The 16,773-nt window shown below is 39.5% G+C and overlaps 1 protein-coding gene across 1 annotated transcript in view; it reads left to right on the forward strand.

Moving 5' to 3' along the window:
• Positions 1–1,251: 1,251 nt before the first annotated feature.
• Positions 1,252–16,773, forward strand: part of UVSSA (UV stimulated scaffold protein A) — a 50,690-nt gene continuing 35,168 nt past the window's right edge. Inside the window, exons 1-6 of the mRNA XM_084517766.1 lie at positions 1,252–1,401; positions 1,501–1,831; positions 6,087–6,207; positions 7,456–7,890; positions 9,001–9,110; positions 9,726–9,848. Of these exons, the coding sequence (XP_084373892.1) occupies positions 1,304–1,401; positions 1,501–1,831; positions 6,087–6,207; positions 7,456–7,890; positions 9,001–9,110; positions 9,726–9,848 (1,218 nt within the window). The 5' untranslated portion in view covers positions 1,252–1,303. The remainder of the gene's footprint in view (positions 1,402–1,500; positions 1,832–6,086; positions 6,208–7,455; positions 7,891–9,000; positions 9,111–9,725; positions 9,849–16,773) is intronic.

Here is a 16,773-nt window from a genome sequence, read left to right on the forward strand (position 1 = left end):
CTTTTGAAATACTGTTTCTAAACATTAAAGCAATGTTATTGTTGCAAGCAATAACCTAATAGAAAGCAGTTGTTTAGGCACTTTCAATCAAATTAAGAAACAAAACAGAAAAATAAGAAATATTGAAAGAGTAAACTGATCTAAACTTTGAAGATTAACTGTGCCATTGTATGTGCTTTTCACACAGAAATGTAGGACATCCGTTTTACTAGATGGAAAGCAACAAGGAAGGAAAAACACTATTTAAAAGTAAAATGCTATTAGTTTCATATATCAAGTCAAAAATAGCAGAACCGCCGCAAAATGTATGTCTGATTTCACTGTAGTAAATGTGTTTGAAAATATGAGTTCACTACTTGTAAAAAGTGTTCAATGATGTCTTTCCTATCCCAGAAGCCAGCTTGGAGAGCTGTAATATGAATTTCAACACACGCCTCAGCTGTGGATTAAGGGAAACACCCTTCAAATACCTGACAACATTTTCAAACGGGAATACCCATTTTAAATGCCTCCCTTATTCAAGATGCTCAAAGTGAGCACCAGCAAGGGCTTGGTCCTTCCCAGTGGTTGATCAGCACTTTCAGAAATGGGGGCCTGTAACACATTTCCAGTAAGGCACCCAAAACTGAAAGGAGGACAAGTGCTGCCAGGAGTGAACCCAGGAGAGCCCCACGACCTCCAGTAACTGAGCCACGCTCGTGTGGCTGCTGGAGGGGGACACCAGAACAGGGCATCATCCCTATCACCCCTCCTCCTGCATCTAAATTGACTCATTTCAGACTATTTCCTAACCTCTCGCTATTTGGCTCCTCCTGGCTTGTACTGAGTGTGTTCAATGCGTCATAAAAGTGTATTTTACCTCAGTTCAACCAGCCCCCTACTGCAGCAACTATGCTTACTATAGCCATTTCATGTGGTGCGATGCTAAGACTCCAGCCCAAACACCCCCAGCTCCCTCAGCCGCTCCTCACAGGACTTGGGCTCCAAGCCCTTCACCAGCTTTGTAGCCCTGATGTGGATTTTTGATCAATTCTGTGGAAACTTTGTAATTTATCCCCCCAAAAATTCAGTCGCGGTCCCTTTAAGGACCGCCCCCTCCCGCTCCTCCACCCGGCGTGACGTCACGCGCGCTGCCATCCCGTCAGCAGGGGTAGGCTCTGTGAAGGGGGAGCGCGGGCTGTACCACCCGCCGCGTTCCGGGGGGGTGGCTGCGTGCGGAAAGCACCACCCGGCGCGTTCCCCGGGGGGGGCGGGTTGTGAGGCGGTGTGAGGGGCTCTGACAGGAGCCGGGGGGCCGCGGACGATGGCGCAGCGCCTGGCCGAGCTGGTGGAGGAGCTCACCACGGCCGGGGAGCCGCAGCTGGAGCCGGGCAGGCTGAAGGAGCTGAAGAAAATCTGCAAGTAGGAGCCGGCCTGGAAAATTAACCCCCAAAAAGCCTTTTTTTGACCGAAACCCAGCAATTTATGTGGTAAATTTTGCCTCTTTTCACCTCTTTTCAGGTCTTCGGATGACCACATCGGCCATGCCTACCACCTGCTGCTGACCAGGCTGAGGGAGCCGCACGCCCAGGTGCGCCTGTCGGCCTTCCAGGCGCTGCAGGAGCTCTTCGCCAGGTCCCACCGGTTCCGCACGCTGCTCCTCGCCGACTTCCAGGAGTTCCTGGAGCTGGCGGTGGGCACCGAGCACCGGCAGCCCCTGCCACCGCCTGCTGAGGTGGCGCAGAGGCTGAGGAAGGCTGCCCTGCACTGCGTGCAGGACTGGCACGACAAGTACGGCGAGGCCTACAAGAAGCTGGCGCTGGGGTACCACTATCTGAGGCAGAACAAGAAGGTAACGCGGCGGCTTCGCCTACGGGTGTGCTTAGGTGGTGAGTTGGTAGGCGTTTCGAGAGAGAGAATCAATAAATTGGGAAGGAAGCCCTCTGGGAGCCAAGTGCTGTCTGTAAGAGGCATCCCAAATTACCCAGTGTTCATTAGACTTGTGGTGATTTACCCTCACATGAAGCAAAAACCCTCTTCTACGTCTCCGCAAATTAAAGCTAGCAAACGTCTACCCCTTTGCATGAAGTGTTTTCTGAAGGTTTTTCAGAAAATGAGGTGCTATTTAGAGAAATGTAATGTCTTTGAGGTGTTACAGGTTGCCTAAAAAAATCCGTGGATGCCCCACCCCTGGAGGTGTTCAAGGGCGGGCTGGATGGGGTGCTGAGCAACCTGATGCAGTGGGTGGCACCCCTGCCCATGGAAGAGGGTTGGAACTAGGTGATATTTAAGGTCCCTTACAACCCGAGCCATTCTATAATTTTTTCTTATAACCTGCTAGCAAGATGAATGCTAGGTAGAGGAAATGTTACACAGTTCACCATCAGCACTGACATCATGTTCAGTGCTGACCAGAAACTGAACTAAGCTTTCTGGCACTACTCTCAAGGCAGATGCCCTTTTACTGAGACCCATACAGCATCCTGACTGAAGGCATTGGTTTTCCAGCATTCCTTTCCCTTTTATATTTTTAAAAATCTTCTCAGTTGAATATCGTATGTATGTAACTTACAGCTCAGTCACTAAATTTGCCCAGATGTGTTATTAAGTATATTAAGTAATGGCCAGCTACTGGAGTTGAAGAGAAGGGCTGTCTGTCTCTGACCTCAGTTACAGCATGACAGATAAACAGTGGTAAGGTACCTTTGTGGAAAGGGCTGAACTACATAAACAGGGAGGAAGAACTTTAAATAAAGTGATTAAAAACAAACTAGGACAAAACATAAAGGACACATCTACACTGGAATAGATTACCTATTGGGAGATATTCTTGTGCATCTTGTGTTATGGCAAAAAGGCTTTAAAAATCCTTGCCTTGAAATTAGAGCTGGACTCAACCAACTCTTTCTTGGTGTGCATAAGCGTTGCTCACCAGTAGGCCTCCAGCCACTGATTACCACCTGAAGCCACAAAGTCCAACCTGTTCAGAATGGAAAGGATACTTACAGCTTCAGCTGACAATAAGCAGCTATTAAGTTGTCATGTGAAAGCTTAAAGTATCCTTACTTCTGTCCTGAGCTGTCCTATTCTGGCTTTTTTCACAGCACAACAAAGTGTAGGTACCAGCCCTCCTCAAACACAGTGCTGGTGTGTGTAACACCAGCAGTTTAATTAAAAAGGAACTTCTCACATAAACACTTCTAACTCTCCCTTCTAGGTTTCATATTATTGTATTTTGGTCATTCTTCTGCTTTTGTATCTATTCTAAGATGCAAGCAATGGAAATTGGGAACACTTTTTTAACATTCATGCTATCTACAATGATAACACCAGACTTTCAGGAAGTGTATTAATTTTATTTCTTCAGAAAGATGGGCGCTGTGTGTTCTTAACAGATAAAGAAAACTTTGTGATAAGCAATGTGTCTGCTGTTCTGTTTCCATATTAAGCTAATAACTTACTTGTGTTTATTGTATTTTTTTTTCTCTGTATAATTTTTGGCATCTGATCACAAAGGATATTTGAATCCTCCCTTACTGTTTTATTGAATAAAGAAAAAAATAATAAAGTGATAAAGGGAAATGCAGGACTGAGGCAGCGATCTCTGACATATAACATAGATTTCCCCGACTGGATACTCAAGCATACACAGTAAGTCAAGCATCCAGTAAGCTGTACTACTTTTTAGGGCAGCTGAATTTGAGTAGGAATGCTGGTTTCAATGGAAACAACCTAATCTAGTTTCTCAACTCTTGTACCAGTTAATACCAGTCAACTGACCTAGCCAGCCTTTTCCCAGCTTAATACTTGAACTGCAAGAGGCAACCAGGAGGCTTGAGGAGGCATTTGTTCTTTCTAGAAATCAGATACATCTGCTATTTTGTATTACAGGTTTGGCACGTTAGTATGGGGTGATTGGAGGACTGTTAGCCCTGCCTTTTTTTTCAGTTTATCATTACCAAAACCACCTTATGAACAATTGGTCAGAAAATGACAAGTGCTGCCCTTTTAGGGTGTAAACCCACAGTGCTACCCACTGGTTTAACCCTAACAGGTTGAAGCTATACCTCTATACATTTGAATTTGAGAACAAAGCAGAGAACAGCTGTGAAGAGGTGAAAACAGTTCTTCCCTTTCCAAAGTTATGGACCAGTAGTAAAAGGCTTCACTGCATAGGCAGAATAACAATTCTAGTGTGTGTCCATGTTGTGTAAATGAGATTAGGTGTGTCCTGACCAAGTCCCTAAGTTTGTACTAACACCAGGTAGTGAGTCCATGCGCACATCTGTAAGTCAGGCCCTGAGTTATTCTGACCTCGTGAGACTTCTGCAAAAGGCCAGGGTGCCTCGCTTTGTGCAGCTCCAAGCTGTGTGTGTGCTGTGGACTGGGCTGGTGATAGAGATCTAGTACGTGAGACATGCTTTCTCTGTTTGTGGCAAACTCTGATGATTTAACAACTGTATGAGGAGACTCTGGCCAAGTACCACAGCAAAAATCAACACAGCAGAGCAGCCCATAGCTGCCTTTTGGGACAGAGAAAGGGAAAGACTGGGCAGGTGGCTCTATTGTTATTCTGATACAGGGAAGAAGCAGTGGTTTAGGAAGCCCTAGGGATCTCTGGTTTTCTACACAAGTCAAATCTGTATGCTTAGAAATGGTAGCTTTAGTTTCTGGGTTCTATATCTTTATTTTTTTTGTGGATGATGTTGATCTATGTAAATCCAGTGGTTCATGCATGGGCTGTTCTCTTTTTCCTGCTGCTATGTGGAGAAATACTCAAACTTAGCAGAAAAATAAGATACTGAAAAGCAAAAAGCTCACCACAGGAAGCCTCATGCTGCTATAGGTTGTGGAGCTTATTTTTTTGTACCTTCTCTGTGCCTCCCCACTCTCCCAATAAAAAAGAGATTGGTAAGTGTGTCCGTCTGTCTAGAGAGGTGGAGACTGTCCCTGTCAGTTGCTGTGGAAGTATCTGAAGTATCTAGGACTAAACTGAAAGATATTTTGCAGTATAGAGCAGTCCCAGCATCATATGGGCCTCTATCCCATAATTTTACTGTTTTATTCTTGTGAGGCTCCAAAATGTTGGTGCAGAATGTCAGTATCTGGGAACCATTACTGGATATTGACAAGCTTTCTCATCCAGCAATTACAATGGAAATGAATGTTCAGTGGGTGCTTGTAGTACAGGAACCGTGCTGGAGAGGCTGCGGGCTTCATTAGCAGTAAAGTATGGGCTTGCCCAGCACTCAGTGTAACCTGTGGTGAAATTAATGGAAGTTATGTGGTAGCAATCAAATGGATATGCTGTGGTTTTCCTTTTTGAAAAGCTTTTCTTACCTAATATCGCAATTCAGGATTCATTTCCTTGAAATAGAAGTGAAAAATATTTAATCTTCAAGCCCTACTAAGAACAAACTAAAAAAAAAAAAAAAAACCCTCTGCAAATATTTTAAGAAAGTGTTTTGAATCATTCAGATTTATATATATGTTTTAGTCAGAAGAAGGTAAAGTGAGACTAATTGGTATCTTTTCCCTCAGTCCACGTATCCAACAAATGTAGTTGTAAAAGCCAAAATGTGATCTCTTTTAACATGTTTTAATATCATCTCTACTACTTTGCTTGCTTATAAGTTGTTTAGTAAGTGATACCTATGTGTGCTAGTAGTGCTTACAAGTTTTCCTAAATTTCCTTTCCTACAAGTAGAAATAGTGTGATGTTTTCATGTAACTTGAATACTTACCCTGTGTAGTCCCTTCCTGCCCAACTCCCTAACCCCTGCCTCCAGTGCTGTGACAGAGGTCTCCCACAGCCTAGGTTATTTTTGCGGTTTAGATGTGGGACTAAACGCTTTGTTTTTCTACCTTATGATTCCTTTTTGAAAGCCATTGATTCTCCTCAGTCCCTTATTAGTAGAAGCAAAACCTCCATTCAGAATTACTGTAGTTATTGATTCCAGGAGGAGAAGAGATAAAAGGAAGTGCTGCTGAGCTGCTGGCTGATTGCTGATGTTAGAGGATTTTTCAACACAGATAAGGATCTTAGGAAATGGATTTTCTATATATTTCTTCCAAGGAATGTTATACTTTTTTCTTCATTTCCTTAGGTGGATTTTCAAGATGTGCATGCCAGAACCGTGGCTGAAAGGCAGAGGGAAGAGGAGAAGCAAAAACGATTGGATAACATTTACAAAGAAAAAGCCAAAAGAGCTGAAAAAGAAATGGCAGGTAAAGTGCTTTGGTTCTTTCGGTGGCATTTTTATTTGTTTTTAAAGGAACCATTTGTAAGATTACGTAAAACACGTTCCAACAGAATGGCTATCCAAATAATAGCTGACCACAGAGTGCAGGAATAGCACATTTGTTAGGGCTTGACCCTCTGTCTCTCTTACTTAAAGAATATCATGGAATAAATAAAATAAAAAGAATAAAGTGACAGTCCTTTAAGCTCAGGTTGAATGAAAAGATTTAAAACAAAGGTGTGAAAAGGTGTGGTCTGTAATTCAGTAAAGTGTGAATGCATAATCCCAAGCAGGCACATCATATGGAGTTGGGCACAATGATCCTCATGTGTCCCTTCTAATTGCTTCTGCGATTCCATGATACCACAAAGTGGTTTGGAGCTGGCGGCTCAGTTCCTTTGTCTATGACTAGGTACAGGCTTCTCAACACCTTCTTGACTGATAACCTTAATTATGTTGTGTACACAGTCATTATGTGTGTTCCAGAAGGTTGAGCTCTGGTCTGCACAGAAATCTTGGATGCAGTGTAGGAAGTGTATGAAAAGTAGCATATTGCTGCTAAACAGTGCATCGAACTGGGAGCTGAATCTCTAAGCACTATGTGTACATCAACATATGTCTGCAGTATGGGAGAAGAACAGAGAGAATGTATTAAATTGCAGTTACAAAGGATTACTTAGTTAAATTGCTTCAGTTTCTGCAATATATGCGTTTATGTCTGCATTTGTCCTGCATGCTACAAGCATTTCCATGCATGAGAGTGCAATTTTCAAGAGATTTAACCTTCCTAAAATCAGTTTTATTGGTAGCATCTCTTTCAGCTGTAGCATATGTTCATGGGTGCACCCACAAACAACTGTAACACTCATGGCTGCACAAGGAGTACTCCCAAACTTCACTGAGAAATTTGTCTCTTATGAGTACTGTCTTTCTGCCTCAAATTTATGGAGGTATTTGAGTCATCTTTGTTACACAATGGAATTTTAGGGAGGATAAGAAAGGAGGAACACTCGTAGAATTCTAGATTTCCTGCTTAAGAATAGTATTGTCACTTCTCTGTCACAAGGACAGTTTTTGCTTGGGAAAGAGATACATATGGATAAATTATGATGGATTACTAGATAAAGGATTACCTATTTGGCAGCGGTATTTGTTTTGTAGATCTGTCTCTGCTCTGGAGACATCAGCATTTCACATTGTTTAACAGTGTTCTAAAACCATTGTCTCTTCATAGAAATGTCCCAAGAGATTGCTGAAACACTGACAGAGATGGAAAACTGTTTCCGGCTTCTGTTGCCAGATCCTTTCGAGTTCACTGTGAATGACACAACTCCAGAACCCCACAAAGAAATGACTGCTAATGAGGATAGTCCTGCACCCGCCCTGGCCTCCCAGACAGACGTTACCCAGTCATATGTCAGATTCGTGGATGATGAACAGCCGTGCTGCAGCAAGGACATCGTTTCTGCTTCTCAGGGTGTTAGAACTGAGAAAAATGAAGACTTAGATGACAAACAGGAGACACCTGAACAAAAAGAATTAGATGGAGGCACATCCTCAGGAGTTGAATCTGGTGCCCTTGCTTTCCACGATGATGATTACGAAACTTTTGTTAGGAACCATGGGCTTATTTCTCATAAATATACTCTAGACCTTGAAATCTCCACAGGTACCTGAAACAATTTTTCACAAACAGCTGGAAACAGTCTTTGTTTGATGTGCTCTGTAGTTGTTTTGGTTTTACTATGACTTAAGTGTTTGAGGTTCCTGAACACCATTTTGGTTTACTGTTCTTTTCCATTTCTGGGTCATCTAGCAACCATTCTTAGTTTTGGATGCTCGTGTGGAATTTTCAGATTTTATTAATTAGCTTCTAAGATTGAACTTTCATACTAGTTGTTGAAAACATATTATGGTGCTTTGTAGTACCCGTAATGAGTTCCCTGTATTTAAAAAAAATACAGTCTGTTTAACCTGTATTATTTTCTTTTCCATGTGCGTCACTATTCACTTCTTTCCTTCTCCCTATAACCTGTGTATAAGCTACTTATTTAAAAAGCCTCAAATTGACTGTTTCTTAAGCTTTTCTTTGTTACTGACAACTTGCAAGAAGCAGTAAGAATTTTGCTTGAAAGAGTTAAGGGTTATGATTTTATCTTTTCTCTATAACTTTGCTAATATGAGTTGCATCTAGAAAACTCAAGGTAGAAAGTGTTTTGGTAGTCCAAGAGAAATTTCTTACAAGTAGTGTCCTAATGAAATTTCAAGTGCAAACAGCAAGTGAGACAGGTACCTACTTCTGTGCCTGCAGACAACAGAATTGGAAAGGTATTTGTGGAGCCTACAAGTGACTAAGAGGTGAAAAGTACCATCTGTACTTGGGTAGTGGCACACTTGGCTTCTTTGATGTTCAAGTGCCTTTTGCTATGGGGGACAGGGATCATTTCATATGGAATATGCAAAAACTGGTGCAATAAGTCCCAGTGCATTGATGGGAACATAGAACAAGGTGTGATGTAAATAGTAAGACTGCACTTGTCTTTGGTTTGTTTAGTGAGTCCTTAGTTGTGATGGCTTAACAGCTCTCAACGTTGCACTGAAAGCTTTTCATCTTTTCCTTTTGATTTATTTCAATGCATAGAATAATAATAGTAGAATAATTAATATTGAATATCAAATATTTTAGAAAGGTTCATATCTACTTCTACTTACTTTTAACTTCTCTAGTGAGGATACTATAAATGTCATGCTCTAACTCTTATTTTCATATTTTGAACAGATTTAAAAGTGCATGAGAATGAAGACAATACTGCCGTAATAAACAATGTTGTGGATGCTCACAAACTCCTCAGAAATAAGTTCTTGCCTTCTGTGCAGTCCTGGATTCAGGTGGGATGAAGAGCTATTTCTTCACTTTCTATAAAAAGATGAAGTGGGCACTAAAGCTTAAGGGAGAGTGAGTAAAAAGGAACTTAATGTTGAAGAAACATTGGTGCAAATAGAAAAGAAGGTTGCTGGTTCAGTAGGGGTGGACAGAAGGAAACTATAGGAGCTATATAACTTGTTTCATGGCTCAGCTTTCAGCATTAGGTATGCTACCTACAGTCGCACTTAAGTTACAAAAAAAAAAAAAAGACATCTCAGAAAATAACTTCTTTGCAAAATGTTAAAGTAAAACTCGGCATGTTTTTGTGAGACATGTCTGTATCAGAAAAATACTATGTCCTTTCTGTCAATTGATATTGCTCAGGAGCTTCGTTCATGGAATTTGGCCCAGTGAAGGGCATTCTCAGGAGGTGTTTGTAGCTTCTTTTCATTCTTTGTTTGTCTTTAGTAGTTGCTGTTAGCTTTATATTCTAGATGGGAAAAGCAGTGCATTCACTAATTGTCACTTGTAAGATAAAGGAATTTGTTTCATTAAAGATGGAAGAAAAACAAGTGTTTTTTGACTCAGATGTCTAGAAAAAAAAAATAAATAACGATGTAGATTTTTTTGCTTTGCAGTTATTTACCAGAGCAGGAATAAATGATGATCGTCTGAGATGTGCCATTGATCTGAAGAATAAACTGGAGACTGCTATGAAGAAATACAAGGAAATGAACATTTGCTTTAAAGAGAGAAAAGTGGTGAGTTTTCAAAAATTCTGTATTACTAGAGAGAACCATTAGTAACATTTAGGTTGTATACAAAAAGTGCACTTAAACTTCAGTGTGGCAAACTTTAAGCATTAAACACAAGTTTAATGGATTTACTTCTGAAGCGGATTACAGCTTAATTTAAGGAAGTTGCACTGAACACCTGTTATGTTATGTCAGGGGACAGGTTATTAGACAAAACCATGTGAGACAGCACTGATTTTTTTGGACAGGGAAATGTTTCAGATTTTTTATACTTAGTTACCTAATGTGCAACTTTATTACGTCCTCAGCTTCTTATTCGGAGATGCATATTTCTCAGTAAATGCTGCGTAATTCTTTCACAACATGCAAAACCATGCTAGTGTCTCCCAGTTCAGGAAAATAGTGTCTCTGCTTTGTAGCATTTACTTACTACTGCAAGCAGGTAATACGACTGAGGACATCTTGAAAGAAGTAGTCGGTATATAATGTTTGAAGTGTCAAAATATTACACAAAGATTAGCTCCCTATGGCAGCTTTTTGTGAAACAGGTAAACCTCATGAATAAAGGGAGGCTGAAAGATGAAACACTTTATTCAAATCCAAAAAGAAGTCTGTGGCTTGTTGGAGTATCTAAAGCAGCAGAGCTGCATAATGCTTGTTTCTGCTGGTTGTGATCAGACAGAGTTACTGTATAGTTTGACATGAAAATAAGTGGTTTGGGTCAAGTCCAGAGTAAAGTCTGGACTGTGGGAACCTTGATCCAGACGTTACACCTTGGATTAAGCTATGGTAGCCTGGTTTAGCCGTGACTGAGTGTTGCAGACTTTGCTTTCCTTGTGCAAATGAAGCTTTATCAAGATTAATTTGGCTCATCATCTTAGCACCTACTGATGTACCACACCAGTCAAAAATGCCAACTATGAATAAAAAGTACTGTTAGACTGTCTTGTCAGAGGCTTTTTTTTCCCTCAGTGAAATATGTGTGCTACCTTTATGCAACCAGCTATGAAGGAATCCAGACATCTGCTGTCATTCCTGCCATTTGCTTGACAGGACTTCATTTGCTGTACCTCTGCATGGAATATTGGTTGCTATATTTCTTGCAAGATATAAAGGACATTCAAGCCTTGATTTTTGTGTGTGTGTGTGCGTGCATGCATGTGTATGTGTTTAAAGTGGTATTGTTACCACTTCTGGAGACTGATCACTGCTATGTATGTAAGGGTGAAAGCTAATAAATTCCACAGTTCCAAAGGAAAAAAAAAAAAAATGCCTAGCAATGCTTTCAAAGAATACATTCAAAATGAAACAATACATACTGAGGTTTTAACTTACGCAATGAAAACTGTATGTAATTGTTATTCTTTTTTTTCCAGTAGAAAATACCCAAATTTGGTTTTAGTGCTGAGTTACTTTAATTTATAACCTGACCATATGCAGCTCTGTGCTGCAGAAAGAGGCTGTTTAAATTATCTTTTAATCATGTGTCAGACGACTTGGTTGAAACTTAAAAATGTGGTAAAATGAAAATCTGATAGAACAAAATAAACAACAGAATCTCTTAGACTGTGATTATTAGACCTCAATCTGTCAAATATTTAAGTCAGCGTATGAAATGTTACATTCAGCTCCTCCTGAATTCAGCATTGCTGCCTTCATTATGTGCTGCTGCTTCTGTTTGTATGTCCTTGTGCTACCAAAACTGTAGTTCTTGCCAGGCCAAAGTTTTGCTGTCCTCTGTATATTTTGATCCAAGAGAAGAAGAACTAATAGTCCTTTGGGGTGCTGGCTCAGAGCCATTCTAGCCTGACGACAGACCTCATGCATTAGAGATGTCATTTGTTAGCACGTGGAGTCAGTGGGTGCTGTCGACCTGCGTGTGTGTAGAGATGAGCACATCTAGAAATGAAGGGGAACATTTTGCAAACAGAGAGAGAGAGCAAATGAGACCTCTGTGCACAGAGGGACCTCTGAAAATCGTCTGGTTTGTAGCTGGTCTGTGATAACTGTACATTTTGATGCAATAGCAGTTTTCCTGGCAACTAATGATCACAGTCTGAAGTACGTATGTTGTCAGGTGGAGAGAGCATAAAGGTGAATCGTTTGTGTACTTGCTCATTTCTTGGAGTGTAATTATTGCACTGTACCACGTGACCTTCAGGGAGAACACGGTTTTATTTTATCAGCAAATATAAAATACAGCAATAGGGATTTGGAAAATTGGCTGGGGACCTGGGCTTGTCCAGTCTCCTCACTTTGTTTTTACTTTGTGCTCAGTCTCTGCCTTTCTCTGGTCTCTAATGCATTTTTCATCTCATTTGTTCTCTGTTCTCTTTCTGTTCTGTCCCCACTTGAGCTAGAATGTCTTCTCAGGGTTCTGTTTGGGTGTATGGGGAGGAAGGCTTTTCCCACCCTCAAACTGAGATCAAGAAAATTGATGAATGGAAGGCTTTAGTGGGAGATTGCCTTTATCTTTACTGAAAATGTGAAGCCCTGCTGCTTTGCAAACTCCAGGAAAACTTTCTGTAGGTTTATGGAACTCTTGTTACGCAAACTTACTTGAAGGAGAGCACAGAAGTTCATGCAGTGAAACACTTGGACTTGAAATGGTTTATAGTGATGTGATATAACCACCTCTTTCTTTTTGCCTCCATGATAATGAAGTACTTAAACCATCAGGAAGCCTTAATGATAGGGAGAGCTGTCATTTCGGTGGAACATTTAGACCCTGCCAACCCAAGTAAATTATGACACCCTTCTGCTTGTACCTTTCAGGAGCTGTGGGAGGAGAGGGAAAAGACTGACAAAGGTTAGCCTTTGACTGTCTAGAACCAAATCCTTTGCAACAGCTTTTATAGATGTTAATACATCCCAGCTGCCCAAACCATGCATTCCTTCTGTTCCCTCAGCAGATCAGAAGTTATCAGCACTTTTCTGCCTCAGTTATTTCCCATAGGGATGGGAGATGGACAGACAGTGGCAGTCCTCATGTACTGGTCAAAGGCACATGAGTTTTTGTGTGCTTATACAAGTTTACCATGGCGAAGTGTTTGTTTGGGGTGTAAATCAGGTGTTAGCTTCTGCTAGGAAATGTATTTTGGAATATAAACAAGAGTTTTGAAATCTTTTTTTTTTTTTTTTTTTTTTTTTTTTTTTCCTGTGAATCTGAGCTGTAGCTTGAGTCTGAGGGAAGAGTACAGACGCTGTGACAGGCTTTTATTTCAGGGTACCTGGATGCCTGGACATGTCCTTTCCTTTCTCTCAATGCCTGTTCAGGATAATCTCAGTGTCCAGTAGAGGGAGTGCATACTGCATGCTCAACATTTTTCTCTATGCCACCTTTATCCAAAGCCAGCCATCGTTTCAGTCTGTGTTTCCAGGTAAACTTGGTACAACAGCAGTACACTAAAGACACGTTGCGTTAGTTCTTGACTATTTAAATGATTTATTGTAGAAGAACAATTATAATTATTGGCTGAGATTGGTGTTTTAATAGAAATTCCTATTTCACAAGGTTTTTCTTTTGTAGGAAAAACTTGCATTTGGCTGGAATGCTCATTTAAAAATATTTTTCCTGGTTAAGAATAGTTTTATTTGGTAATGTCGGCCCCCTTTTCTTAAAATACTACATGTAAAATTCTTCTTCTTTTTTAGTGCAGCTGATTAGATGCAAATGGTCTTACAATTTTAAAAGATATTTAGACCACGAATATATACTGTATTTTAAATCATGCACACTACATTTAATTTACATCATTTACGTAAAGGGTTACCCATTTGGATTAATACTTGAAGTTCTCACATTATAAATAGAAAAGTAGCTCATTGGCTATATTTTGTACACCGAAAGTACATTTATCTCTTATGTAGTTACCTTTGGGAAGCAGTAAAAAATGTAATACTCAGGCTGACTAAAACTTGACCAGGCAGAAGCTAGTAAGAAATATGATGTGAGAAACATCCTGCTTATTTGTCATTAGCAGAGTGATAATTTAACAGGTCTATTCCATTTTGCATTTTTAATTTCAAGTTATACTATCAGCCAGGAATATATATTTTTTCATTAACTGTCCTCATTACTTTTTGTTTCGCCTTTCCTTATCGTCTGTCAAATCTAAGTGTGCACTTGGATCTTGATTTATACATGTACTTAATTTTATCCATGTGAAACATCTGGCTGGATTCAATAATGTCATTAATAATTAGATTTGGAGGAGGCTCTCTGCGTATAGTCCTGAACCTGATCTGAGCCCCAAACCCTGCTGCAATACAACTCAGATTTTTTCTGGAAGAACAATATCAGAAAAATGTTATAAATGATGGTTACAAATTAAATATTTGATGGTCATAATTTAGTCTTAAAATACATAAGGAGATTGAAATTTTACTATGTAATAAATTAAGCCAAAAGCTCTACCAATTTCTTGGCTGCTAGACTGTTGCTGATTTTTTTTTCCCATATCTTTAACTGCAGCTTGGCATTTTATCAATGTTAATGAGTTATTTCTACCTAATCATTTTGTAGCTTTATAACCAGCTCTGTTTTAAGTCTCTCATTTAATAAGGTGAGTGCCTGCTTTTTTTTTTTTTTCTTTTTTAAAAAAAGGCACACTTGAGTCTTGGATCAAAAGCAAGGGCTGTATTGTTTTCTCTTTCTGCATCATCGTTTAGCTGTAGAGAATAAGGTCCAGCTGCCAGCTTTCTGCATTGTGTAACAGCTTCTTGTGCTCACATCCTCATTATTTTTTCCTTTTATCTTAATTTTAGAGAAGTTGATTTTGAGGGGTAAGTCATTTTCCATAGTGATCCCTCACCATGCCTTAATCTACATCTGCCCAAGGAGCAAGAGGGACACCTTTGTAAAAGAAATCTTTTCCCCAGTTGATGCCTTTAAATTGCACACAAACAAAAACCCTGACAAAGTTGCACTTTGAAAAACAGAAGTGTTTAATGTCGAGGTTGAATAGTAAATTGACTGTAAGTTTTCTAAAGCTTCAGAGAAATCTTGCAATATTTAATAATTATATCAGCATCACCCCTAAAGAATATATACAGTATACACCTAAAGATTATTATATATCAGTATCACACCTGAATCAGTTTATATACATTTTAACATGGAATGTATTCAGAATACATAAAGTTTAATAATATTTGTGTGATCAAAATAGTACCCCAGGCAACATTTAAATTTATTTTTTTTGGTCTAGGTAATATTTGTCTAAAAAGCCAGGTCAACTGTAACTGTAAAAGTAAACACAAAATATTGGGTAGGTCATGCAGATGGAGTGTTTGCTTATAATTCCTCTTTCCTTCTCCCCCATTTTCACCCTCGTAAAATAACTATTTATATATATATGAAACATCTTTTTAAATCCCTCTTTAGCTAAAAGGGCTTTTCTATTTTTCTAAGCCTTACTGGGAAATAAGACTGACATAAAACAAAACACTGTAAAATTAATTCTCAAAATATTACTTCCTCCTTCAGGTGTTTAATCAGCTAGTGTTATATTTTACTTTGTTTTGATCTACTTTCTAGAACTGGATGTGGTGTATTTTATGCTTCACACTAGCTATGCATCCTGCTGCTGTTATGAAGTTATTAAAAATATCTTGTTATGCAGATCTAGTCATGAATTCTTAAAGTTGTCACTGTGACGACCTCTGATCCCTATCTGATTCGCAGGTCGCACAATGCAATTTGGAGCTCTTCTAATAGAGTGTAAAATAAAGTAGGATGTCTGTATCATCAAGTTAACCCTTATGTTAAGTGTTTAAGTTTTCCAGGCCGAAGGGTCATCTCCCTTGATTCATCTTCGAATGCCGAGCAATGTCTGTTCTGCAGGTAGTGGATATAAATTTGCTCCTTGCCTTTCATCCATTGTACCTTACAAGGAGAAACTGCACATTGAGGTGAATAGAATATACATGTGAAGTTCAGAAGAGGCACATAGCTGATGGTGTTTATTTAAAAAAAGAAAAAAAAAGAAAAAGAAAAAAAAATCAGATTTGGAACATTACCAAGTGTATTTATTACAGTAATTCATTTAAATTTAGTGCAGTAATAATAAAGTAAATATGTTCACATCGATGACATCTTTGTGCCTAAAATCTACCATCAGGGATATAAGTAAGGTTATCTGTGTCTCGCACAGGATAGTTTGCTGACTTGCTGTCTGCAATAAATTAGGTTTATATAGCTGAGACACATATTTGTCTGTTAAAAATACAACATCTGGAATAACTTAACAAATGTGTAGTTCAGATTCATTCAAAAATGTGATCGTTGAAGTAAACTGCAATTCAGTTACTGATTTTATGGTGTGAGTTCAAACTATACAACACCGGCATGTAGACATTGGGGGTGGATACAGAGATTTAGTAGCATGAGTTTGATCTCTCTGAGCGATGGGTGGTAATCTGTCAAATGCAGTGGTGAACGAGTGCATGAATGAGTGCTAATGGGAATCTTGTTATATCCCATTTGTGATGAAAATCACATTTCTTAAAATTTCATAAAGATGATGACTAGTGGTGAGTTTTTTTTATCAGTCTCTAAAGCTTGGCTGTAATCCTATATAGGCCTCTGAGCCACAAAGGAATTAAATAATTCAAAACACTACCTAACATATTTCAAGGGGGTCATAGAAATACTGTTCATCACCTCAAAAATAACTCAGACTAGCTGAAAAGCACTGGAAAACCTAAAGGCTTCTCTGTGGAAGGAAAAAGAAACAGGTATTTGGTTTCCATTGGAGTTATCAGACTGTAAAATAACTTTTTGGTTCAGGAATGGATATGGCCACTGCAGCCTTAACCAATGGCTTTGAACAATTTCAGCCTGGCCTGCGTGCAGGGCCAGAGAGAAAAATACCTGGTCAGGAAAGGAGGAGAAGGGAGAGGGAGCTGAAGCATATATGGGCTGTTGAAG

This window comes from Aythya ferina (genome assembly GCF_964211825.1).
Source record: "Aythya ferina genome assembly, chromosome: 4".
Lineage (NCBI taxonomy): Eukaryota > Metazoa > Chordata > Aves > Anseriformes > Anatidae > Aythya > Aythya ferina.